At 39.4% G+C, this 20,963-nt stretch overlaps 1 protein-coding gene and 1 pseudogene across 1 annotated transcript; one reads left to right on the top strand and one right to left on the bottom strand.

Moving 5' to 3' along the window:
* The first annotated feature begins 644 nt into the window (after positions 1 to 644).
* LOC122478396 lies at positions 645 to 1,070 on the top strand (annotated as a pseudogene).
* Positions 1,071 to 2,110: 1,040 nt separating this feature from the next.
* On the bottom strand, positions 2,111 to 20,137 carry LOC122478400 (ankyrin repeat domain-containing protein 26-like). The gene is made up of 6 exons (XM_043572038.1): positions 20,075 to 20,137; positions 17,579 to 17,708; positions 17,208 to 17,269; positions 10,465 to 10,631; positions 5,087 to 5,257; positions 2,111 to 2,265 (listed from the first exon to the last, which is right to left on the bottom strand). The coding sequence occupies exons 1-6, from the start codon at positions 20,135 to 20,137 to the stop codon at positions 2,157 to 2,159; spliced, it is 702 nt and encodes a 233-aa protein (XP_043427973.1). The 3' UTR covers positions 2,111 to 2,156.
* Positions 20,138 to 20,963: the final 826 nt, after the last annotated feature.

Below are 20,963 nucleotides of genomic sequence, written 5' to 3'. Positions count from 1 at the left end.
ACTGCACTGAAAATAAAAAATAATCACAGTTAGTATCATAAAAGACAGAAAGACCTATACATTAAAAACTACAAAAACTACTGAGAAAATTTTAAAAGACCTATAGCAAGGGAGAGATATATACTCTGTTCAGGGGTTAAAAAATTCAGTACTGTCAAGAAGTCATTTATGTGTGGGACATAAACCCACACATATGTGGCCAACTGATTATGACAAAGGAGCAATGGCATAAAGTGGAGAAAACACAGCCTTTTCCATAAATGGTGCTGGAACAACTGGATATCCATATGCAAAAGAATGAACTTGTATCCATACTCTGTATCACAAATAAAAAAGAATATGAAACGGGTCATAGATCTAAATGTAAGACCTAAAACTATAAAACTTCTAAAAGAAAGCATGAGAGAAAAGCTTTGTGACCTTGTGCTATGCAACTATTTCTTAGATATGAAAACCAAAAGCAACAATCATACAAGAACAAATGAATGTGTAAACTGGACTTCACCGAAGAGAAAAACTGCTCTTCAAAAACACTGTTGAGAGAAGGAAAAGTCACAGAGTGGGAGAAGAAAAACCTTGCAAAAAAAGAGCAGTGAGAAAGGAACTGTATCTAGCTCTTTCCACCATCTTTCTGTGCAACCGTCATGATGCATGTGAATGTCGTGGCAGATGCTCCCCAAAGCATAACAATACTGAAGAGAGAAGCAAACTCCAGGTTCTTACTAGGCCATGCTCCAAAGACATTGTCCACTTTCTAACTGTGATGATGAAGCAGCATGGTTACACTGGTGAATTTAAAATCATTGATGATCACAGAGTTGGGAAAATTGTTGTGAAACTCACAGGCAGGTTAAGCAAGCATGGAGTGACTGGCCCCAGAATTGATGGACAATGCAAAGATCTAGAAAAATGGCAGAATAATCTGCTCAGTTTGGTTTCATTATACTGACCACCTCAGCTACAGTCATAGACCATGAAGAAGGAAGATGAAAACACACAGAAGGAGAAATCCTGGGATTCTTTTTCTAGGGATGTAATACATATGTGCAAATAAAATGCTTCAGTGGAAACAACAACAACAACCACAAAAAAAAAGAAAACAAAGAAGGAACTGTGTCTAGAATATAAAAAGAATTCTGAAAACTCAACAACTAAGAGAACAAACAAACAAATTTTTAAAACAACCAAAGATTTGGACAATTCAAAGATACACAGATGGCAAACAAGCACATGAAAATATGCTCACCATCATCCGTTATTAGGGAAATGTATATTGAAACCATAATGAGGTACATACTGAATGTCCATCCGAATGGCTAGGATTTAAAAAGCTGACAATACTAAGTGTTCATGAATATGTATGCAGGAATTGGTGCTCTCACAGACTGCTGGTGGGAATGGAAAACCATACAACTCCTTTAAAAAACAATTTGGCAGCTTCATAATAAGGGACTATAAAGGGACATGAGATTTTTAAGGGTGACGAATATGTTAACTGTCTGGATTATGGTTATCGTTTCATACGTGTAAACATATGTCAAAACTATCAAATGACACACTTCATACATGTGCAGTTTACCTAACTAAAGCTGTTGGAAACAAAAAGCTCTTTCACAGGAAGAACGTCTAAAACAGTGGATAAGACACAGACGGAAACAAGGATGTAAAACCATACAAGATGAAGCCAGAGGACTGTGGCCTTTAACCTAATAGCAATGAGAAGTAATAGCTAAGCTTTAAGCAAGGGGGAACCATGATGAAAGACACATTTTTTAAAACATATACTAATTATGGTTGCAGTGTAGACCAAGGTCCTGAGAGGTAGAACAGCAGGGAAAACAGTCCTGAGGTTATTTCAGTCATCTGGGAGAAAAATAATGACCTGACCTGGGTGAAGGCACAGAAGAGAAGCAGAGTTAACAAACACATTAGATGTGCCATTCCCACTAAGAAAGGTACAGTAGAAATGATGACTCTCTGGCTGGGAGGATACAATAGTTCTCCTTTTATTTTAATATAAACCATATTTCTGAGATGAGCAGCTCTATAATACAGCAGTGCTCTATGGGGCAGTAGTAGGCAAGGTGTGTACATATTACTACAGCAATATACGTAAAAAGGTTTCCTACCTTTATAATCCATGCCAAGTTGTTCAATCAGCAACATGAAATTCTTAGAGTAAGACAACTCACAATGCTCTGAAGCTGTTTCAGATGACTGAATGAAGCCGACAAGGTCATCCATAGAAGTAATTTGCTTTTTGACCTACCAATGAATAATACCATTTCAAAATGTCCCCCAAATATTTATAAAATATACTAGGTGTAGAGAAGTGATAAATACCCATCTTTTTATAAAAGCAAAAACAGGGGCATCTGAGTGGCTCAGTCGGTTGAGCATCCGACTCCATTTTGGCTCAGGTCATGACCTCAGGGTTCCTGAGTTTGAGTCCCACGTTGACCTCCACAATGACAGCATGGAGCCTGCTTGAGATTCTCTCTCCTTCTCTCCCTCGGCCCCTCCCCCACTTGTGCGTGCTCTCTCTCAAAATACATTTTAAAAATAAGTGAATAAACATTTAAAAGCAAAACCACAGAGACTTTAAAATAACGGATTTTTATCAAAAAGACACTGTTATCCATAGCTAGTATTTCTTTTTTTTTTTTTAATTGTTTTTTTCAACGTTTATTTATTTATTTTTTGGGGGGGACAGAGAGAGACAGAGCATGAACGGGGGAGGGGCAGAGAGAGGGAGACACTGAATCGGAAACAGGCTCCAGGCTCTGAGCCGTCAGCCCAAAGCCCGACGCGGGGCTCGAACTCACAGACCGCGAGATCATGACCTGGCTGAAGTCGGACGCTTAACCGACTGCGCCACCCAGGCGCCCCAGTATAGCTAGTATTTCTAAGCAACTTTTTCACAGCAAATGTCTCTACAACAAAGGAAGATTTTCTATTTTTTCACTACATCTTTCATAAAGTATTTTTTTGCCACTGAACAATATTCCTAACAAATATGTATCAAAATAATATAATAAAATAAATAATAAATAAAATAAAATTACAATGTCTATTTTGCTTAACTTGTTCTTTTTTTTAGAAATTTTCTTCGCAGGTCTGAAAAAACCCAACAATTCTTTTCAGGCAAGTATTAAATACTTAAAATACAAAGCATATCTAAACCTATTGTTTCTGATATAAAATCTCTGCACTTGAAACTAATTTTCTAAAAAGGGGATTAAACAACAGAGTAACATTAAACAACATAAAAAATACACTACTAATATTAACAAAGGATTAGGTGTATCCAGTTGTAGTATATGTGCCGCTGAAGCGAGCACAACAAAGTACTAAAGTTAGGTAAAAACTAACAAAAGCAAAGGAAAATCCTAATGCTACTTGCATTATTTGATAGGAATGATACCATTGTTTCTGTTGTTGTCATTTTACTAAAAATAAGCTTTTATTGGCACTAAAACCTATTTGGAAAGTGCAAGTCCCTATATGAAAGAACCCCTTTTTAACAGTCATGATATTAACGTGTTGAAGACTCACTATGCAACTACTCTCTAGGCATTACTATGAGCACTTTACATGTCTTCAAGGTATTTGAAGCCCCACAACAATCCTATGAAGTAGGTTATTATATTAGGTATTTTACACAGGAAGAAAATGAGGCACAGAAAGTCGAAGTGACTTGCCCAAGAAGCCCTCGTCGCTGGCCAAGAACAGACCCTGAATTCAAACCCAGGAATGTGCCTTCAAAGCATATGTTTTATACTATGTGGTTAAAGTAATACTCCAGTGTTTCTAACTAATATGACAGCAAATGAATCTATATTATGATTCGATTTCTAGCTATGGTGATACATAACAATTTCTGAATCTTACATATTTTTTAAGAGACTTTATACTTGGCAAGATGGGAAATCTACTTTCAATAAACTAAAGATTTGCTTCTTCTAGGGAAGTTCCTCAACAGGCATTCATTCATTCATTCATTCATTCATTCATCCATTCATTCCACTGTTTATTCCCACATTCAACACATACTTATTGAGCATACAATCTGTGTCAATGGCACTGTTGGTACAGGAAGCATGGTTTTGGTAATTTAGAGCTCTCTAGTCCAAAAGGAATAATCTGTTATGGATTACTAGTTTCTTTTCCAATTGTAAATAAACAAAATCTTCCCCTTTCCCTAGAACCTAAATAATATTAACTTAATAGAACCAGAAACTTTAAAGTCCCTAACAAAATCATAGCTATTTGTGATATTATCAAAGGCACTGGATATCTAAAATCACAAGGAAGGATTAGCTTTATTCAGAATGGCCTCAGTGTTTGCATACATTTATGATAAGTGTGTGTGTGTGTATGTGTGTATATATATATATATATATACACACACATATATACATATAGAACTCATATACATATACTTATATATACATATAGAATTACACAGGCATATATATACATATATATATGTATATATACTTGCATACATACATATATATTTTTAAATCTGCACATTCAATTGTATGAGAATACCCCATTGAGGAACCAATTCAGAATAAACCAACTTCTTCCACAAAATTACATGAATAAGAGTACTAAAGACAATTACTATAATCTTTAAAAGAGAATGTAATACAATCAACAAACTTCCTAATGTTTGGAAACGCAAACAAAATTAAATTAACTAACCATGTCTATCTCTATTGATCATTTCCAACAGAATACATTCTCTAAAGCCCCCATCTTAAAATAAAAAGAGAAAGAAAATGCCTTTGTAATTCACATTCTTTTTCAGTTATCATCCATTTCTCTATTACCTTTCCCAATTAAAATGCTCTAAGGTGTTGTTTACACTTACTCATCTTCCATGCTTCCATGGTGACTACTGAAACTGCTCCTTGACAAAGTCACTTACCCTCATCACAACTTTTCAAGCAGTGTGTTTGATATGTTGAGTATTTCTTGCTTTAGCTTGGACCTACCTACACTACAGCATTTTATTTCCACAAAAGGTAATCACTGCTAGAATTCCTTCACAGGCACATAAAGAATTTATAGATTTTACCTGCTTTCATGCTGATCCTTTTCACTGAAATGGCTGCCATCATTCTTTTGTAGTGGACCACCAGTTAGGGCATCTGCCTTCTGCAACACTGGTGTGATCACAGATCCTTTTGATGTCCCTTTTTCATTTTCACCTTTCTTTATCTTCTTCATATGTAAACCAGGTTCCCTCCTTTAAAAAAAAGCCATTAAAAAGCCATAAAAAAGCCAATGTTTTCTAATAATTTTACTGATAAAGAATAAAAAGACAATTTTCATCAAGTTCTGAATTTTACCCATCTGACTTAAGTTGATTACTTGAGAGAACAATGCTGAAGTACCAACCATACACAAGGAAATACTCATCTGTTGCTTCAAACACAGATAAATATACAATTAGAATACAATGTGATTTGTAAGAATGGACATGTGAAAAGCTGCAAGTGAGGACAAGAAAGGCTTTACTGAAGAGGGAAAATAAACAGCAGAGGTCACCAGGGAAAGAAACGGGAGAAAACCGTTTTCTTAGAGATTAGAATGTGAGCACAAAGATTACACAGATGGCATCTAGGTGCCTTGAAAGGAAAACGTATAAGCTTTTAGGAACTTGGAAAAAAGCATAAAATACATGGAAGCAAGTAGTAAGAGATCAGTCAGGAAAGAAACTCTGAAGAACCTTGAAGGTTACACTAAAAAGTTAGAGTTCATTTCCTAAAGGCAGTGACTCTTAGACATGGGAGTAATAACTAGATTTGTGCTATATTTTTGGCTTTGCTTTTAAATATAAGAATGCTTAATTTCAACAAAGTTTTAAAGTAGCATGAGGTCCATATAACATGAAAGAAGAAATCAAGGAAATATCTTAGGGGAAAACTACTTTTAAAATACCCATATGTCAGAGCGATATCAGTATCATAGCTGAATAAGATGTACCTTGTTGCGTCTCCCCACCTACAACTGGCATCTTATCCACCCACAGGCAAAACTGCCTTTGCAGGAGCTGTGGGAATCTAGCACCATTTTCCAAGGGACCGAGGAAAAGTCTTGCCTACCCGTGCATCAGGTAACAGGCATACGTACTACAGTCTAATCTGTGGACCTAGCAATAGCCCATAAAGTGCCTCCAGCTCCTCCCTCTCAGCCACATCTGGGAGTCCCTCCCTAGAAAACACTGTCTAGGATAATAGCCCGCGGATGAGAGAGCCTTTTTGGAAAACCAGGTGTCCTGCAGAGAATTTCCAGCATACCACTGGAGCAAAGAATCAGGTGTGGACACACTGAAGAGGTAGTCATTAAAGACTGGAGGAGGTGACTGCTACTTCAAATGCAAAGACAGCAATGCAAAATTGCAAAGAATATAAAATATCAAGGAAATATGATACCATCAAAGGATCACAATAATCTTCCAGTAATCAATCGGAAACACATGGAGATCTGTAATTTATTCAAAAGAGAATTCAAAAATAGCAATTTTAAGGAAACTCAGTGAGTTACAAGAAAAACACAAAAAGCCAATTCAGTAAAATCAGAAAAACACTCTATGAATAAAATGAGAAGCTTAACAAAGAGCTGGAAATAGTAAAATCTAACTAAACAAAAATCCTGGAGCTGAAGAGTATAATGAAGGAGATGAAAAAAACAAGAGTGATCACTGACAGGAAATGGATCAACCAAAAAAAAAACGTGAATTGAAAGACAGGAACTATTAAATTATCCAGTCAGCAGAGAACAAAGTAAAAATAATGAAAAAGAGTGAGGAAAGACTATGTGACTACAAGCGAACCCTCATAAGGCTATTCGCAACTTCTCAGCAGAAACCTTCCATGCCAGGAGGCAGTGGGATTACATATTCAAAGTGCTAAGAGAAAAAAGACTACCAATCAAGAATACTTTACTCAGCAAAATTATCCTTCAGAAATCAAATCGAATAAATACATTTGATACACCGCATTAACAGGATAAAAAAAATTATATCATCATCCCAACATGTGAGGAAAAAGCATTTGACCTAATTCATCTTTTCAGGATAAAAACTCTCAACAAAGTGGGTACTGAATTGTCACACCTGGACATAATGAAGTCCAATATGATAAGCCCAGAGCCAACATCATATGCAGTGGTAAAAAACTGAAAACTTTTATTCTAAGTTCAAGAACAAGGCAAAATTTCCAACTTGACCACTCCTATTCAACAGGATAGAGGAAGTCCTAGTCAAAGCAGTCAGGCAAGAAAAGGAAATAAAAGGCATCCAAGTCAGAAAAGAAGAAATAAAACTGTCTTTGCAGATGATATGTTCTTATATATACAAAATCCTGAAGATACCACCAAAAAGCTGTTCCAAGGATGAAGCATAAAAAATCAACATAAAGATGCAGGGGTGCCTGGGTGGCTCAGTCAGTTAAGCTTCTGACTTCGGCTAAGCTCATGATCTCGTGGTTTGTGGTTCAAGCCCCCTATTGGGCTCTGTGCTGACAGTTCAGAGCCTGGAGCCTGCTTTGGATTCTCTCTCTCTCTCTCTCTCTCTCTCTCTCTCTCTCTCTCTCTTTCTCTCTGCCCTTCCCCTGTACACACTCTGTCTCTTCAGCCTCTACTACAAAGCTGTGATCATCAAGACAGTATGGTATTGGCACAAAAACAGACACACAGACCAATGGAATAGAATAGAAACCCCAGAGGTGAACCCACAAATGTATGGCCAACTAAACATTGACAAAGCAGGAAACAGTATCCCATGGAAAAAAAGACAGTCTCTTTCTTCTGGTAGAACTGGACAGCAACATGCAGAAGAATGAAACTAGACGACTTTTCTTACACCATACACACAAATAAACTCAAAATGGATGAAGGGCCTGAATGTGAGACAGGAAACCATCAAAACCCTAGAGGAGAAAGCAGGAAAAAAAACCTCTTTGACCTCTGCCACAGCAATTTCTTACTTGACACATCTCCAAAGGCAAGGGAATTAAAAGCAAAAGTGAACTATTGGGACTTCATCAAGATAAAATCTTCTGCACTGCAAAGGAATCAATCAACAAAACCAAAAGGCAACCGACAGAATGGGAGAAGATATTTGCAAATGACATATCGGAAAAAGGAAGGGCTAATATCCAGAACCTGTAAAGAACTCACCAAAATCCACACCCACAAAACAAATAATCCAGGGAAGAAATGGGCAGAAGACATGAATAAACACTTTTCCAAAGAAGACATCCAAATGGACAACAGACACACATGGAAAGATGCTCAACGTCACTCCTCATCAGCGAAATACAAATCAAAACCACACTGAGATACCACCTCATGCTGGTAAGAGTGGCTAAAATGAACAAATCAGGAGACTACAGATGTGGGTGAGGATGTGGAGAAATGGGAACCCTCTTGCACTGTTGGTGGGAATGCAAACTGGTGCAGCCACTCTGGAAAACAGCGTGGAGGTTCCTCAAATAATTAGAAATAGAACAACCCTAGGACCCAGCAATAGCACTGCTGGGAATTTACCCAAGGGATACAGGAGTGCTGATGCATAGGGGCACATGTACCCCAATGTATACAGTAGCACTTTCAACAATCGCCAAATTATGGAAAGAGCCTAAATGTCCATCACCCGACGAATGGAGAAAGAAGATGTAGTTTATATATACAGTAGAATACTACTTGGCAATGAGAAAGAGTGAAATCTGGTCATTTGCAACAACGTGGATGGAACTGGAGAGTATTATGCGAAGTGAAAATAAGTCAGGCAGAGAAAGACAGATACCATATGTTTTCACTTATATGTGGATCCTGAGAAACTTGACAGGAGACCATGGGGGGGGGGGGGGACGGGGGAAAATAAGTTACAGAGAGGGAGGGAGGCAAACAATAAGAGACTCATAAACACTGAGAATAAACTAAGGGTTGATAGGAGGTGGGGGATAGGGGAAAGTGGGCAATGGGCATTGAGAAGGGCACCTGTTGGGATGAGCACTGGGTGTTGTATGGAAACCAATTTGACAATAGATTATATTTAGTTAAAAAAATTACAAAATCAGCATCAAGAGATCAGTTGCATTTCTAAACAATAACAATGAAATAGCTGAAAAAGAAATATAAGGAAAAAATCCCCTTCCCCAAAACACCAAAAAGAACAAAATACTTTGGAATAAATTTAATCAAGGATTTCTGAAAGATAGGTACAGTAAAAACTACAAGACACTGGTAAAAGAAACAGCAGAGACACAAACAAATGGGAAGATAGCCCATTGTTCATGGATTTGAAAAATTAGTATCATTAAATATCCACATTACCTGAAACCACCTACAGAGTCAATGCAATCCTTGTCAAAATTGCAATGACCATTTTCACAGAAATAGGAAAAGCATTCCTCAAATGTGTAAGGAACAAAAAAGACCCCAAATAGCCAAAGCAATCCTAAGAAAGAAGAAAAAATCTGGAAGCATCACACTTGCTGGTGTCAAACTATTACAAAGTTATGGTAATAAAAACCGTACGAAGTTGCACAAAAACAAACACAAAGATGAATGAAACAGAATCAAGAACCCAGAAATAAACCCATGCATAAAGTCAACTAAAAACCCATGCATAAAGTCTCTTTGTTAAGAGACCCAAGAATACTCAAAAGAGAAAAGGTAATCTCTTCAATACATGATGCTGAGAAAACTGGATATTAACATGCAAAAGAAGAAAACTGTGCCTCTACCTTACACCACTCACAAAAGTCAACCCAAACTCAAATAAAGACTTCTATATAAAATCTTAAATCATAAAAGTCCTAGAAGAAAACATAGGATAAAAGCTCCGTATTTCAGACGGACCCAGTCCTGGCAATGAAACCACTGGAATAAAGGGATGACCTACCTGACATATTTTTCTCATGTTATACTATTTATTTTTGACAGTGACAGAGACAGAGCAAAAGCAGGGGAGGGGCAGAGAAAGAGGGAGACACAGAATCTGAAACAGGCTCCAGGCTCTGAGCTGTTAGCACAGAGCCTGACGCAAGGCTCAAGCTCGTGAAGTGCAAGATCATGACCTGAGCCGAAGTTGGACGCTTAACCAACTGAGGCACCCAGGCGCCCCGACATATTTGAAATTTGGAAATACACTGCTAAATCACCTTTCAGAAAGGAGTTACCAATTTCATCCAGCCACAGTGTCTAAGAATGTCATTTTCCTCACATTTCCTAACTTTGGTTATTTTTTTTAATAAAATATTTATCACTATGACTGCAAAAAATGGTATCTCATTGGTATTTACATTTTTCTCATTAGCACGTAGGATGAAATATCTCCACGAAAAATATGAAAATTGTTCATTATGAACATTAGCTCAAACTAGAAAAGTTTGTTGCATAGGAAAATAACAATTACCTAGTATTTAAATATTGCTATAGGCTTACCTATCAGAATCTTTATTTTCTGTAATAGGCAATTGATGGTTATCAGTTTTTCCATTCTGTCTTTGTGGAATTAATCCAGCAGCCGCAGCACCATGTATGTTTTCTGATACTTCCATGTCACTTCCTCTGTGCTTCTTTTTTTCTTCAACCTTTAATGGAACTTGATACTAAAGGTAATTGTTACTTTAGTCAATAAAAAGTTTTTTCATTCATTTTATCAGTTGACAGTTTGTCATAGATTCAATGGAGGAAAATATTCTGTTTACTTTATCATTACAAGTAATTGTAATTTTTATAAACTCGGCTTCATTTCTGTTGGAATTTTTTTTTTTAATTTTTTTTTTCAACGTTTATTTATTTTGGGGACAGAGAGAGACAGAGCATGAACGGGGGAGGGGCAGAGAGAGAGGGAGACACAGAATCGGAAACAGGCTCCAGGCTCTGAGCCGTCAGCCCAGAGCCTGATGCGGGGCTCGAACTCACGGACCGCGAGATCGTGACCCGGCTGAAGTCGGACGCTTAACCGACTGCGCCACCCAGGCGCCCCCATTTCTGTTGGAATTTAAAAAAAAGCAGAAGTTACCAAAATTTCTAAAAGGGCTTTCTTAATTTTGTACTCTTATTCATATCCACACTTTGCTACCGAGAATTCCCCACCCCCCCCACCCCATCTGACCAAGAGATACAAAGAAATAAAAAGACAAGAGACAAAATTTGTCCTTTTCTATCCTTACCACCTGGGTTTTACACAACAGCCAGATTTAAAACATGGGACATGGAGGTGCTCCAGTAACAAAAACAGGAAGCTTTCCTTTTTCTGCACGGAGCTATTCTTTCCCTGACTGCCTTTTACAGTTCTTTTTCTTTTGGATCGTAAGGTTCTCAAAAAAAGTGACAGTGTCCCCTAAATTTATGAACCAAAGTTTGCCACAACACAAAAGGAACAAAGTGAAATGGACGTTAGGGTGGAATTCTGGGAAATTAGTAACGCTCTCCGAATCTCACATTCAATAAGCATAAAACTTTATAGGGAGAGGGTATAAAAGTAATGATCACCTTTAATCCCATTTGCTACTGATAACACGAGTAAAACTCAAAAAGGTTAAATGATTTGTCCCAAGTTCCTAAGGTGGCATTCCCTAGCATTTTATGGCACCAAAAGAGATGATACGATTCTTGAATGCTGAATCACAGAAATGACCACAAATTCATTAAATTAATCAGATGCATGAAAAGTGTGACTTTGGCACAGTAAATTAATACCTTGATAGGGGACGAGGAGATTAGCTACTTATTCTTTTAAAGGAGGGTATCTCTAGATTTTGTCTATTTCTAAAGTCCACACATCTCAAAAGTCAGTTTTCTCCCTTGGAGTTAAATACTGAAGGTTTGCTGAAGGTTCATGCTACCTACATGGTAAAAATCATACAGGCCAGGGGCGCCTGGGTGGCTCGGTCGGTTGAGCGTCCGACTTCAGCTCAGGTCATGATCTCGCGGTTCGTGAGTTCGAGCCCCGCGTTGGGCTCTGTGCTGACAGCTTGGAGCCTGGAGCCTGTTTCCGATTCTGTGTCTCCCTCTCTCTCTCTCTCTGACCCTCCCCCGTTCATGCTCTGTCTCTCTCTGTCTCAAAAATAAATAAACGTTTAAAAAAATCATACAGGCCAAAAGGTATCATACTTTATTGAACATAAAGTGAAGGTTTGACTCAACAGAAACATCTGAGAATGATGATTAAAAAATGTGGAAAAAAGGGGTTGACAATACAAATAGCTGTTACTAAGCCTATCTCAAAGGGGTCATGTAGAAATTCTAAGTTCCAAGATTGTGAGTAAAGCAGACAAGACTGCCTATATTTGTGGGCAATAAGCTTAGGAATTCCCTGAGCCTGCACTGATGGGTTAACCAGGTGTAAAAAATTACAAAGCCATAGGAACTCACACCCAAGTTTGGGTAAACAAGATTAGGTATCTAGGTATAGAGAGGGCGGGCAAAGGCTCTAAGACCAAGGTGTGTTAGGTAAACAAGATTAGATATTCAGGAGGACACACTCCCCAATTTAGTACTATGGCAGAAAGCTGCTTTCACAGGAAGGAAGGACCAAATGAGGTAAACAGGTAAATAGGGCTATAGGCTGTAGGCTGCAGGGTGAAGATGCCCAGAGGGGAGCTAATTAGCAAAAGAAAGGTGCCTTGTGGATCCTGAGGCAGCATCTGTCTTCTCCCCTAGACTAGTTAAGATAAACAGAGAAGGTGCCTCAGGTCGGCTGTTAACAACCATCTTCCAGGGGCCAGGATTTTGTTTTATATTGACCCAAACCCCTAACACCCTATATCTTCAAACCCCCTTTCCCTCATGCCCATGAGTTCACGTTCACAAATTGTCTCTTTGTGCACGTCCATCACCATGTTTCGAAGCCTTCTGATCCTAATAAAAACAGAGCAAGGACCCTTAATCGGGGCTCCTGTGTTCTCTGGGACATTAGCTGCCTCTCCCATTGTAATCCTGCATCTCGCTGCTGTCTTGCTAGACAAGCAAGAACCCTAGACCCAGAGTCTACAGACACATACTGAAGCAATACATAGATTCCTTTAGCTAGGAACATTTGTTTATATTCCTTCTCTTAGTTATTGCTTCTTTCCCATTTTATTGTTTATAGAAATGCAATTTATATTTAAGTCAATGTATTTTTTAAAAACCTGGAGATTATTATGTTTTTTAAGCAGTTTCCTTATGGTTATTCTGGTTCATGAGGTCACATGGTACTTATATAGCTAAGTTAGTTTCCCAGTTCATATACTACCTGGAAGACTGACACAGAAACTTTAAGGAAAACAAATCATACGAATGTTTTCCTGAACTCCTATTTGTTAGATAGCAGAAATAATCTATTTCCAGACACAATTACTTATTTAGACAATTCCATTTTATGCAACTCTTGTTCTCTTAAGTGGAAAATCAGAATGGATTAGATAATTGCTAAAGAGAAAAAACAAGAGTAACAGCAAGGCGGACCTCCTTCTCTTTTGGAGGTTGAACTTTCTCTCTTTCCAAAGACAGGAACTCTACTTGAGACATGCCTATCTCATTCTTAAACCTTTGCATATCTTGATGTAATTCTTCACTTAGATATACTTCAGATGCTGGAAAACTAGATGCTGAAGAAGAACTCACAATTTCTAATTCAGAATCAATACTTTTATAGTTAGGAGTACTGTCATTATATGCATATAAAGCCTTCTGGAAAAAAGTCTTGTACTGGTTTTGTTTTCTCGTGTTTGTGACAGCAGAAATATCATGCCTTTTTGTTTGAACCATGTGTTTCATCACATCGCAGCAGACAATCCACAAATGAAAAAGGCTCTCTGAATCACTAGACTGAGGTCTAATTTACAGTCGGTGGTATTTTGGTCCATATTTTTTGCCATTTGCATGTCAAACTCTTGGCCTTCTTTCACTTTAAATGTAACTAGTGGGTTCCTTGCTTTTTTATTTTCTATATCATTTTAAAAATCCTCATTGTTGTTAAAAAGATGCTCAATGTCTGGTTTGTTCTCATTTTCATAGTCTGATTTACTTTCTTTCTTTCTGTAATATGAAATTTATTGTCAAATTGGTTTCCATACAACACCCAGTGTTCATCCCAACAGGTGCCCTCCTCAATGCCCATCACCCAGCCTCCCCTCCCTCCCATCCCCCATCAATCCTCAATTTATTCTCAGTTTGTAAGAGTCTCTTATGGTTTGGCTCTCTCCCTCTCTAAGGTTTTTTTTGTTTTGTTTTGTTTTCACTTCCCCTCCCCCATGGTCTTCTGTTAAGTTTCTCAGGATCCACAAAAGAGTGAAAACATATGGTATCTGTCTTTCTCTGTATGGCTTATTTCACTTAGCATCACACTCTCCAGTTCCATGCACATTGCTACAAAAGGCCATATTTCATTCTTTCTCATGGCCAAGTAGTATTCCATTGTGTATATAAAGCACAATTTCTTTATCCATTTGTCAGGTGATGGACATTTAGACTCTTTCCATAAATTTGGCGATTGTTGAAAGTGCTGCTATAAACATTGGGGTACAAGTGCCCCTACACATCGGCACTCCTGTATCCCTTGGGTAAATTCCTAGCAGTGCTATTGCTGGGTCATAGGGTAGATCTATTTTTCATTTTTTGAGGAACCTCCACACTGTTTTTCAGAGTGGCTGCACCAGTTTGCATTCCCACCAACAGTGCAAGAGGGTTCTTGTTTCTCCACATCCTCGCCAGGATCCATAGTCTCCCGATTTGTTCATTTACCCACTCTTGACTGGTGTGAGGTGATATCTCAGTGTGGTTTTGATTTATATGTCCCTGATGATTTGCTTTCTTTTAAAGAAAGCTTAGAAGATGACTGGCGAGCATATTCTGGGGACCCAGAGTATGAATAAGAGAGAATGACATTTTCAAGACTAGGCTCATTTTGTTCAGGAAATGCCTGAAATACTACCGAGACAGACACTCCAAATGCATCTTCTTCCTCACAATCAACTACAGTATCTGTCCAATTCAAAGGTATCTCCTTTCAGTTGGTTCCTTCTTAGAGTGACCCCGTGGTGGTTCTTCAAGATGAGTAGGAATGCTGTATTATAAACAAATTTCAACAACTTCAGCTTTCATTCACTGGTGATGAGTTTTAAGCTATTTTTCCAGTCTAATTTGTCTTATTTGATCTACACTTCATCAAAGTTTTGCATAGAAGCATGTCTTAAATATACAGATATATCATGCTCCCTATCACATTCCTTATTCATTGCTGGTTCTTGAGTCATTTTTTGCAGTTGCAAAAACGGATGGTTAATTTCCTTGTTTTGATTTTCACATGTCTTTTCTGCCAGGATACATGTTTGTAAAAATACCTTAAGTAATCAAGTATGGAAAAAGAAAAATGAGAAAATAATTACAATTTAACTGTTAACTTTCTTAACCTATGTTTAGCTGTTCCCAAGTCACTGGATTGTAACTTCCTGTAAGAAGTGAAAACTAACTTGCCTTAGCCTAAGGCAGAAGAAAAATATGACTCATAAACTTAACCTTGTCAGTTTTTGGAACTAAAAAATCCATTACGTGTTAAATCGACCAAAAAATAAGTTAGATGATTTTTAATGTTACAAACCTTAAAAACTATTTAGCTTACCATCCCTTATAACGAGCACTAAAGTACATTTGAGTACTTTTTAAAGATTAATAACTAGATAATTGGAAAACTTTAAACTATTAGCAGCCAAATCAATTAATATCAAAGAGAAAGAAATGCGATGGCAGTGTGAATCAGCTTAAGATTCTCTCTCTCCCCTGCCCTCACCGACCCACGTACTCTGTCCTCTCTCTGTCAAAAGAAATAATTAAAAGAGAAAGAAATCATAAGGAACAGAAAATACGTTTACAGGAGAGTACTCTATTTATTGAAAAATATCTGTGTGTAAGTGGACTCCCACGGTACAAACCCACCTGGTTCAAGGGTCAACTGCATACCTGTATGATGTCTCCACCAAGAGATTACTGGAACTTAACATAGAGCCAAATTAGAAAATCAAAACCCCGTTCCTACTTTCCCATTCTTTTCTGGACACTATGGCCATTTTATTGGCCTTCAGACATCTTCACATTTCAAACAAGTATTTTCTTGGGGGGCCTGGGTGACTTAGTCGACTAGGCGCCCAACTTTGGCTCAGGTCATGTTCTCAATTTCATGAGTTCGAGTCCTGCATTGGGCTCCTTGCTCTCAGTGCAGAGCCTGCTTCGGATCTTCTGTCCCCCCACCCCGCTCTCAACAATAAACAAACATTCACCAAACAAAGTATCCTCAATATATAGTAAGTCACTAAAAGCCACTGCGATCATTTTGTCTTCTATTTCTATAGCACGCTTTACAGTTTACAAAACGTTGCCACATTTGTTCATTCCACATAACCAAGAGGTGGGTATTAGTGCCATTTTTAGGAACGAGGTCATTGACATTCAAGCAAGTTTTTCCAAGATGCCACAGCTAGGAAGTGACGGAACCAAGATGCTAGCATGTCTTTTGATTTCAAGTACAGTGCTTGTAGCATTATGCAGCAGCTGCCTGAGCCTAAGAGATCAGGACCTTTTCACCTCCTTCCCTAGTTGTCACCTTAGAATAGGTCATCATTACTTTACTTACATTACCACAAGTAGGACTGCGAAGTTATTTTAATTATCCAAAATGGGTTTTACTTATTGAAGCACCACTAAACCAAACTGTGGTCATCATAATCCCAATGCTCCTTGTAGATCTACTTGACAATCCAAATATATTATTATCAAGTCCCAGGCCATATCTTTGGAAGGTTCAAGTTGTAAACACCATAATCCAAACTCTTTCTGGATGTCAGGAGGAGTCTGACACATGATCCCGTATACACCACAGGATCATACACTTGGCCATACGTTGACCTAGAGTAATTCTTTAGTGTTTCAGATACCTTAACTTCAAAACCCAAACTCATTCCCTCCAAGCCTCCGTTTTCTGCACTAATACTACACAACTTTCATTACGTCTGCAAATTAGCAGAACTCTACTATGCTGTGTGCTCATAATTAACACATAATTATTTTATCACATATAGGAAAACACAGAAGGAAATCGTTTCTGTGGGCAAATGCAGAGATGAGAGAGTGAAGTCAAAGCATCTCTTGGACGTTTTAACATCACTCCATGCTTATACTTAAAAATAAGAAGAAGACAGTACCTCAGGAAGAGAAGGTGATTCTACATCTTCCTCTTCTCCTAATTCTAATGCTGACATCATATCTAGAGAATACGGTCACAGATAAATTAATGAAAACATGTGTTACTATGAACTTCAAACACATACACAAGTCTATCTCCATTCATGAATATTTCAATAAAATAAAAGCAATAGCAGAAAAGATGTTCAGGGGGTTCAAGATTTTCCGGAAGTAAAAGGGGGTCGTACTTGGGATACTCAGAAAGAAAGATAGCAACAGAAAAATATCTTCACGAAAAAAGGATAATATATTTGGATCTACATACTTTTAGATTTTTCTCATACTAGTATTGAATCATAGGAAAACAACTCACAGAGATTCACTAGCTTACCACTTCTGTAATTTTTATGCACTCCACCAGCAGAAGTCACACTGTCATTAACTGTTTGCTCTGGTGGCACATTTTCAATAATACCAACACCATCTTCCTTCGCTTCCGTTGCTGACTTTGCTGTTCCTTCCTAGAAAAACAGCACAAAACAAAAACCCAACTTCAGAAAAACATCACATTATTTCATTTGGTCATGCACTCACCCACTCGGAAAGACAAGCACATACTGTATCTGTCAAGTAACAGCCACGATCCGGGGAGGAGCTGGAAAGAGAAATAAAAGACAGACCTGTTCTATATGCTAGTAGCGGTAGAGATGCATGAAAACAGGTAAGGACAGAAAAATACCATCCTCTAGTTCTACAAGGGAAGTGAATAACATACAGTGAACGCACAAAGGAGGAAACACTTACATTTGGGAAGCTCAGCAAACGCTGGGAAGATAGGGCTGTATCTTAAAAGACAAAGTGCACGGGGAGGGTGTGAAGGGCATTCTGGAATGAGCAAAAGGATCAAGTATGAAATAACATAGTAAGTGACAACACCTATGCAATATGGCAAACCTGGAACAGAGTTATTGGGAATGGGATAGACAGAGACATATTACCGGAACATCAGGACGAAACCAAAAAAAAAAAAAAAAAAAAAAAAAAAAGAGCAGTGTTATGCTAGAACAAGAATTTTCTCCTTCAGGTAATGGGGATCCATTGAATAAGCAGAGGAGTGACCTCGTCACAAGTATATTTTAGAAAGGTCACTCTGGCAATGTAGGATGTAGGACAATGTAGGCAATGTAGGATGAACGTAAAGACAGCAAAACCAGAAGAGTACTGCAAAATTATAGGTGAGAGAGTGAATTACAGGAATAACATATGAAAAATGGGAAGCAGGTACAAACTATCGAATGTGGTGAGTGACAGCATGCGGTCATTTCAGGGAAGTTCGGAGTCCAGGACTTTTCCTGTTTCGGGAATGCTATTTATTAGACGAGGGAACACAAATGACAGAGCAGATTACAAAGAGTCGGGAAAGAGGAAAGGGAAAGCGTCAGAAACAATGTCTTTAAACTAGGGCATATTAAATTTAAAGTACCCCGTGGACGTAGGAAGAAAATGTTAGGGCCGCCTGGATGCCTCAGTCAGTTAGCACCTGACTCTTGATTTTGGCTCCGGGCATGATCTCACAGTTCATGGGTTCAAGCCCCCCATCTGGTTCTGCGCTGACAGTGCAGGGTCTGCTTGGGATCTTCTCTCTCTCCCTCTGTCTCTCTGCCCCTCCCCACTTGTGCTCTCTCTGTCTCTCTCTCCAATTAATAAATGAATAAACTTAAAAAAAACAAAAAGACAGAAAATTCAGATCAATACAGTTCAAGTAAGAAAAAAGCCCATCATAAATATCTATAAAACATATTGAACTGATATAATAATGCAAACCTACACAGAACTCTGAAGTTGTGAAAAGGAAAGCAAAAGGAGGCGGGAAGAGTTCAGATGGCAGAGGAGGGGGATCAGAATTTCCCTTGTCCCTCAAACACAGCAGTATTGAGGTCACAACACTTGGAATGCCAGAAATACAGGCTGCAGAAGGACAGAAAAATCTCCACAAGTGCAAACAGACAGCTTGGCGGTACAGAAGTGTGTGTATGTGAATTGGAAGAAATAAAATGGGCAGCACAGGCATAGAGTGGGGGGAAGCCCTTTGGTGGAGAAATGAAAGGAAGATAGAGAGAGAGGCTGTGGGAAGTGTATTTGGATAAGAGAAAACCTGTATGGACCACCGACCAAGGAGAGGTCCAGAGAGCCAGTTTCTACTTTGCAAAACAGCCTTAGAAGCCAAAAAACAGAATTTTCAAGGTTGCCAGACTTTCTCTAGACCAGAGCTGCCACCTCCCATGCCTGGTGGGGAGGGAGCCGCCCCTAGGCTTGGTAGCAATCCCAGGGCTACACTGGGAGAGAACACCTTGAGTATGGTGGAAAGAGGAGGTATTGCAGCCAGGTTGCTCTCACACCCCGGTTTACAACTTTAATTACCTTTCCCCATACAAGGCAACATTGGGCAGATTCCAAGGATTAGAACATGAGTATCTTGGGGGGTGGGCATTATTCCGACACAGATAACATTGCCCAGGAGTATCTGGGAGCAAGTACTATTTGAATGTAGAAACCCCTCCCTCCATAGGTACCCAGGGAGAGAATAAGAGACACTTGGCCTTTTGGGGGGGGGGCACTGGAGTCTCAGGGGGGCAGAACCCTTGAGTGTCTGCACCATGTCCTGTGTTCCTTTCGCCCTTGTCCTCCTCAGTCTGCACAGGTGAGAGCCGACCTGCCCTGGGTGGAAGATTTGTGGGGGACCTCTCAGCTCTGTTCCACCCCATCACTCCCCTGGCTTTCTGTTTCACCTGTTCCTTCCCATGCCAGGGTGTGTGTGGCCCAGGCAGGGCTGACTCAGCCACCCTCTGTATCCAAGAGCCCAGGACAGATGGCTACCATCACCTACACTGGACACAGCAACAGTGTTGGCAACCAGGGAGCAGCTTGGTTGTAGAAACACCTGGGCCATGTTCCCAAACTCCTGACCCACAGAATTATAACAGATTTTAAGGGATCTCAGAGAGATTCTTAGGCTCCAGGTTAGGCAGCCCAGCATCTCTCTCTCTCTCTGCGGCTTGAGCCTGGAGATGAGGTTGAGTATTACTGCCCAGCACAAGGCAGTGGCTTGGGGCCTGCATTGTGCTCAGGGCTCACAGGGAAGTGAGATTAAAACCCATGGGCTGCCTGCACCTATTCACTGCCCAGAGCCTTCCTTGTCACTGTGCTTAGTGGGGTAATTGGCTGCTGAGTTCCAGGGATGTGTCCGTGGGGTGGGGTGGTGGAGGGTGGTCACGCATGGCCATCCTTTCTCTTATGGTCTCCTGGAACTGGGTGTGTTGCTGCACCTCCATTTCTAAAGTCCTGAGTGTGGCCTGCTGACTCAGCCGTCCTCACTGTCTGGGGCTCTTGATCAGAAGATCACTCTGTCCTGCACTGGAAGCATGTTAGTTCCTAGGACCAGCTTGCCTAGGGAAAAAGCTCTCCCCTCAAAACTCTTGCTCACTCCCAGTCTCCTGCTTCTATATGTACACCCCCAAAGAGTAGACCCAGTTGATCCCTGGATCCGATCTTAGGCTGAGGGTAACTGGCTTGTTACAAGGAGGGCTCAAGTCTGCCAGAGTGGAACACCCATGAAATATGCTGAGAGCTGTCTCTCTGTCCCTGAGGACACATCCCTGCATTGTCCTCTCCCCCTAGTCAGGGATGACAGCATGGGAGGAACTGCAGGGTGAGGTGAAGATTGTCCACCCCTCATGACTGCCATAGTGGGAAGCTGGCTGGTCTTGGCCAGTCCA

The sequence above is a fragment of the Prionailurus bengalensis genome, unplaced genomic scaffold (assembly GCF_016509475.1).
Source record: "Prionailurus bengalensis isolate Pbe53 unplaced genomic scaffold, Fcat_Pben_1.1_paternal_pri Un_scaffold_58, whole genome shotgun sequence".
In the NCBI taxonomy this organism is placed as follows: Eukaryota; Metazoa; Chordata; class Mammalia; order Carnivora; family Felidae; genus Prionailurus; species Prionailurus bengalensis.
The sequence above is the reverse complement of the archived record's forward strand: the minus strand, read 5'-3'. Positions and strand labels throughout refer to the sequence as shown.

Coding starts and splice junctions, on each gene's coding strand:
- LOC122478400 (XM_043572038.1), bottom strand. CDS start 20,137: ATGGCCCAGGTGTTTCTACAACCAAGCTGCTCCCTGGTTGCCAACACT. Junction 10,632..17,207: donor AATCACCTTCTCTTCCTGAG/GTACTGTCTTCT, acceptor AATTACCTTTAG/TATCAAGTTCCATTAAAGGT. Junction 2,266..5,086: donor AAGGATCAGCATGAAAGCAG/GTAAAATCTATA, acceptor ATTCATTGGTAG/GTCAAAAAGCAAATTACTTC.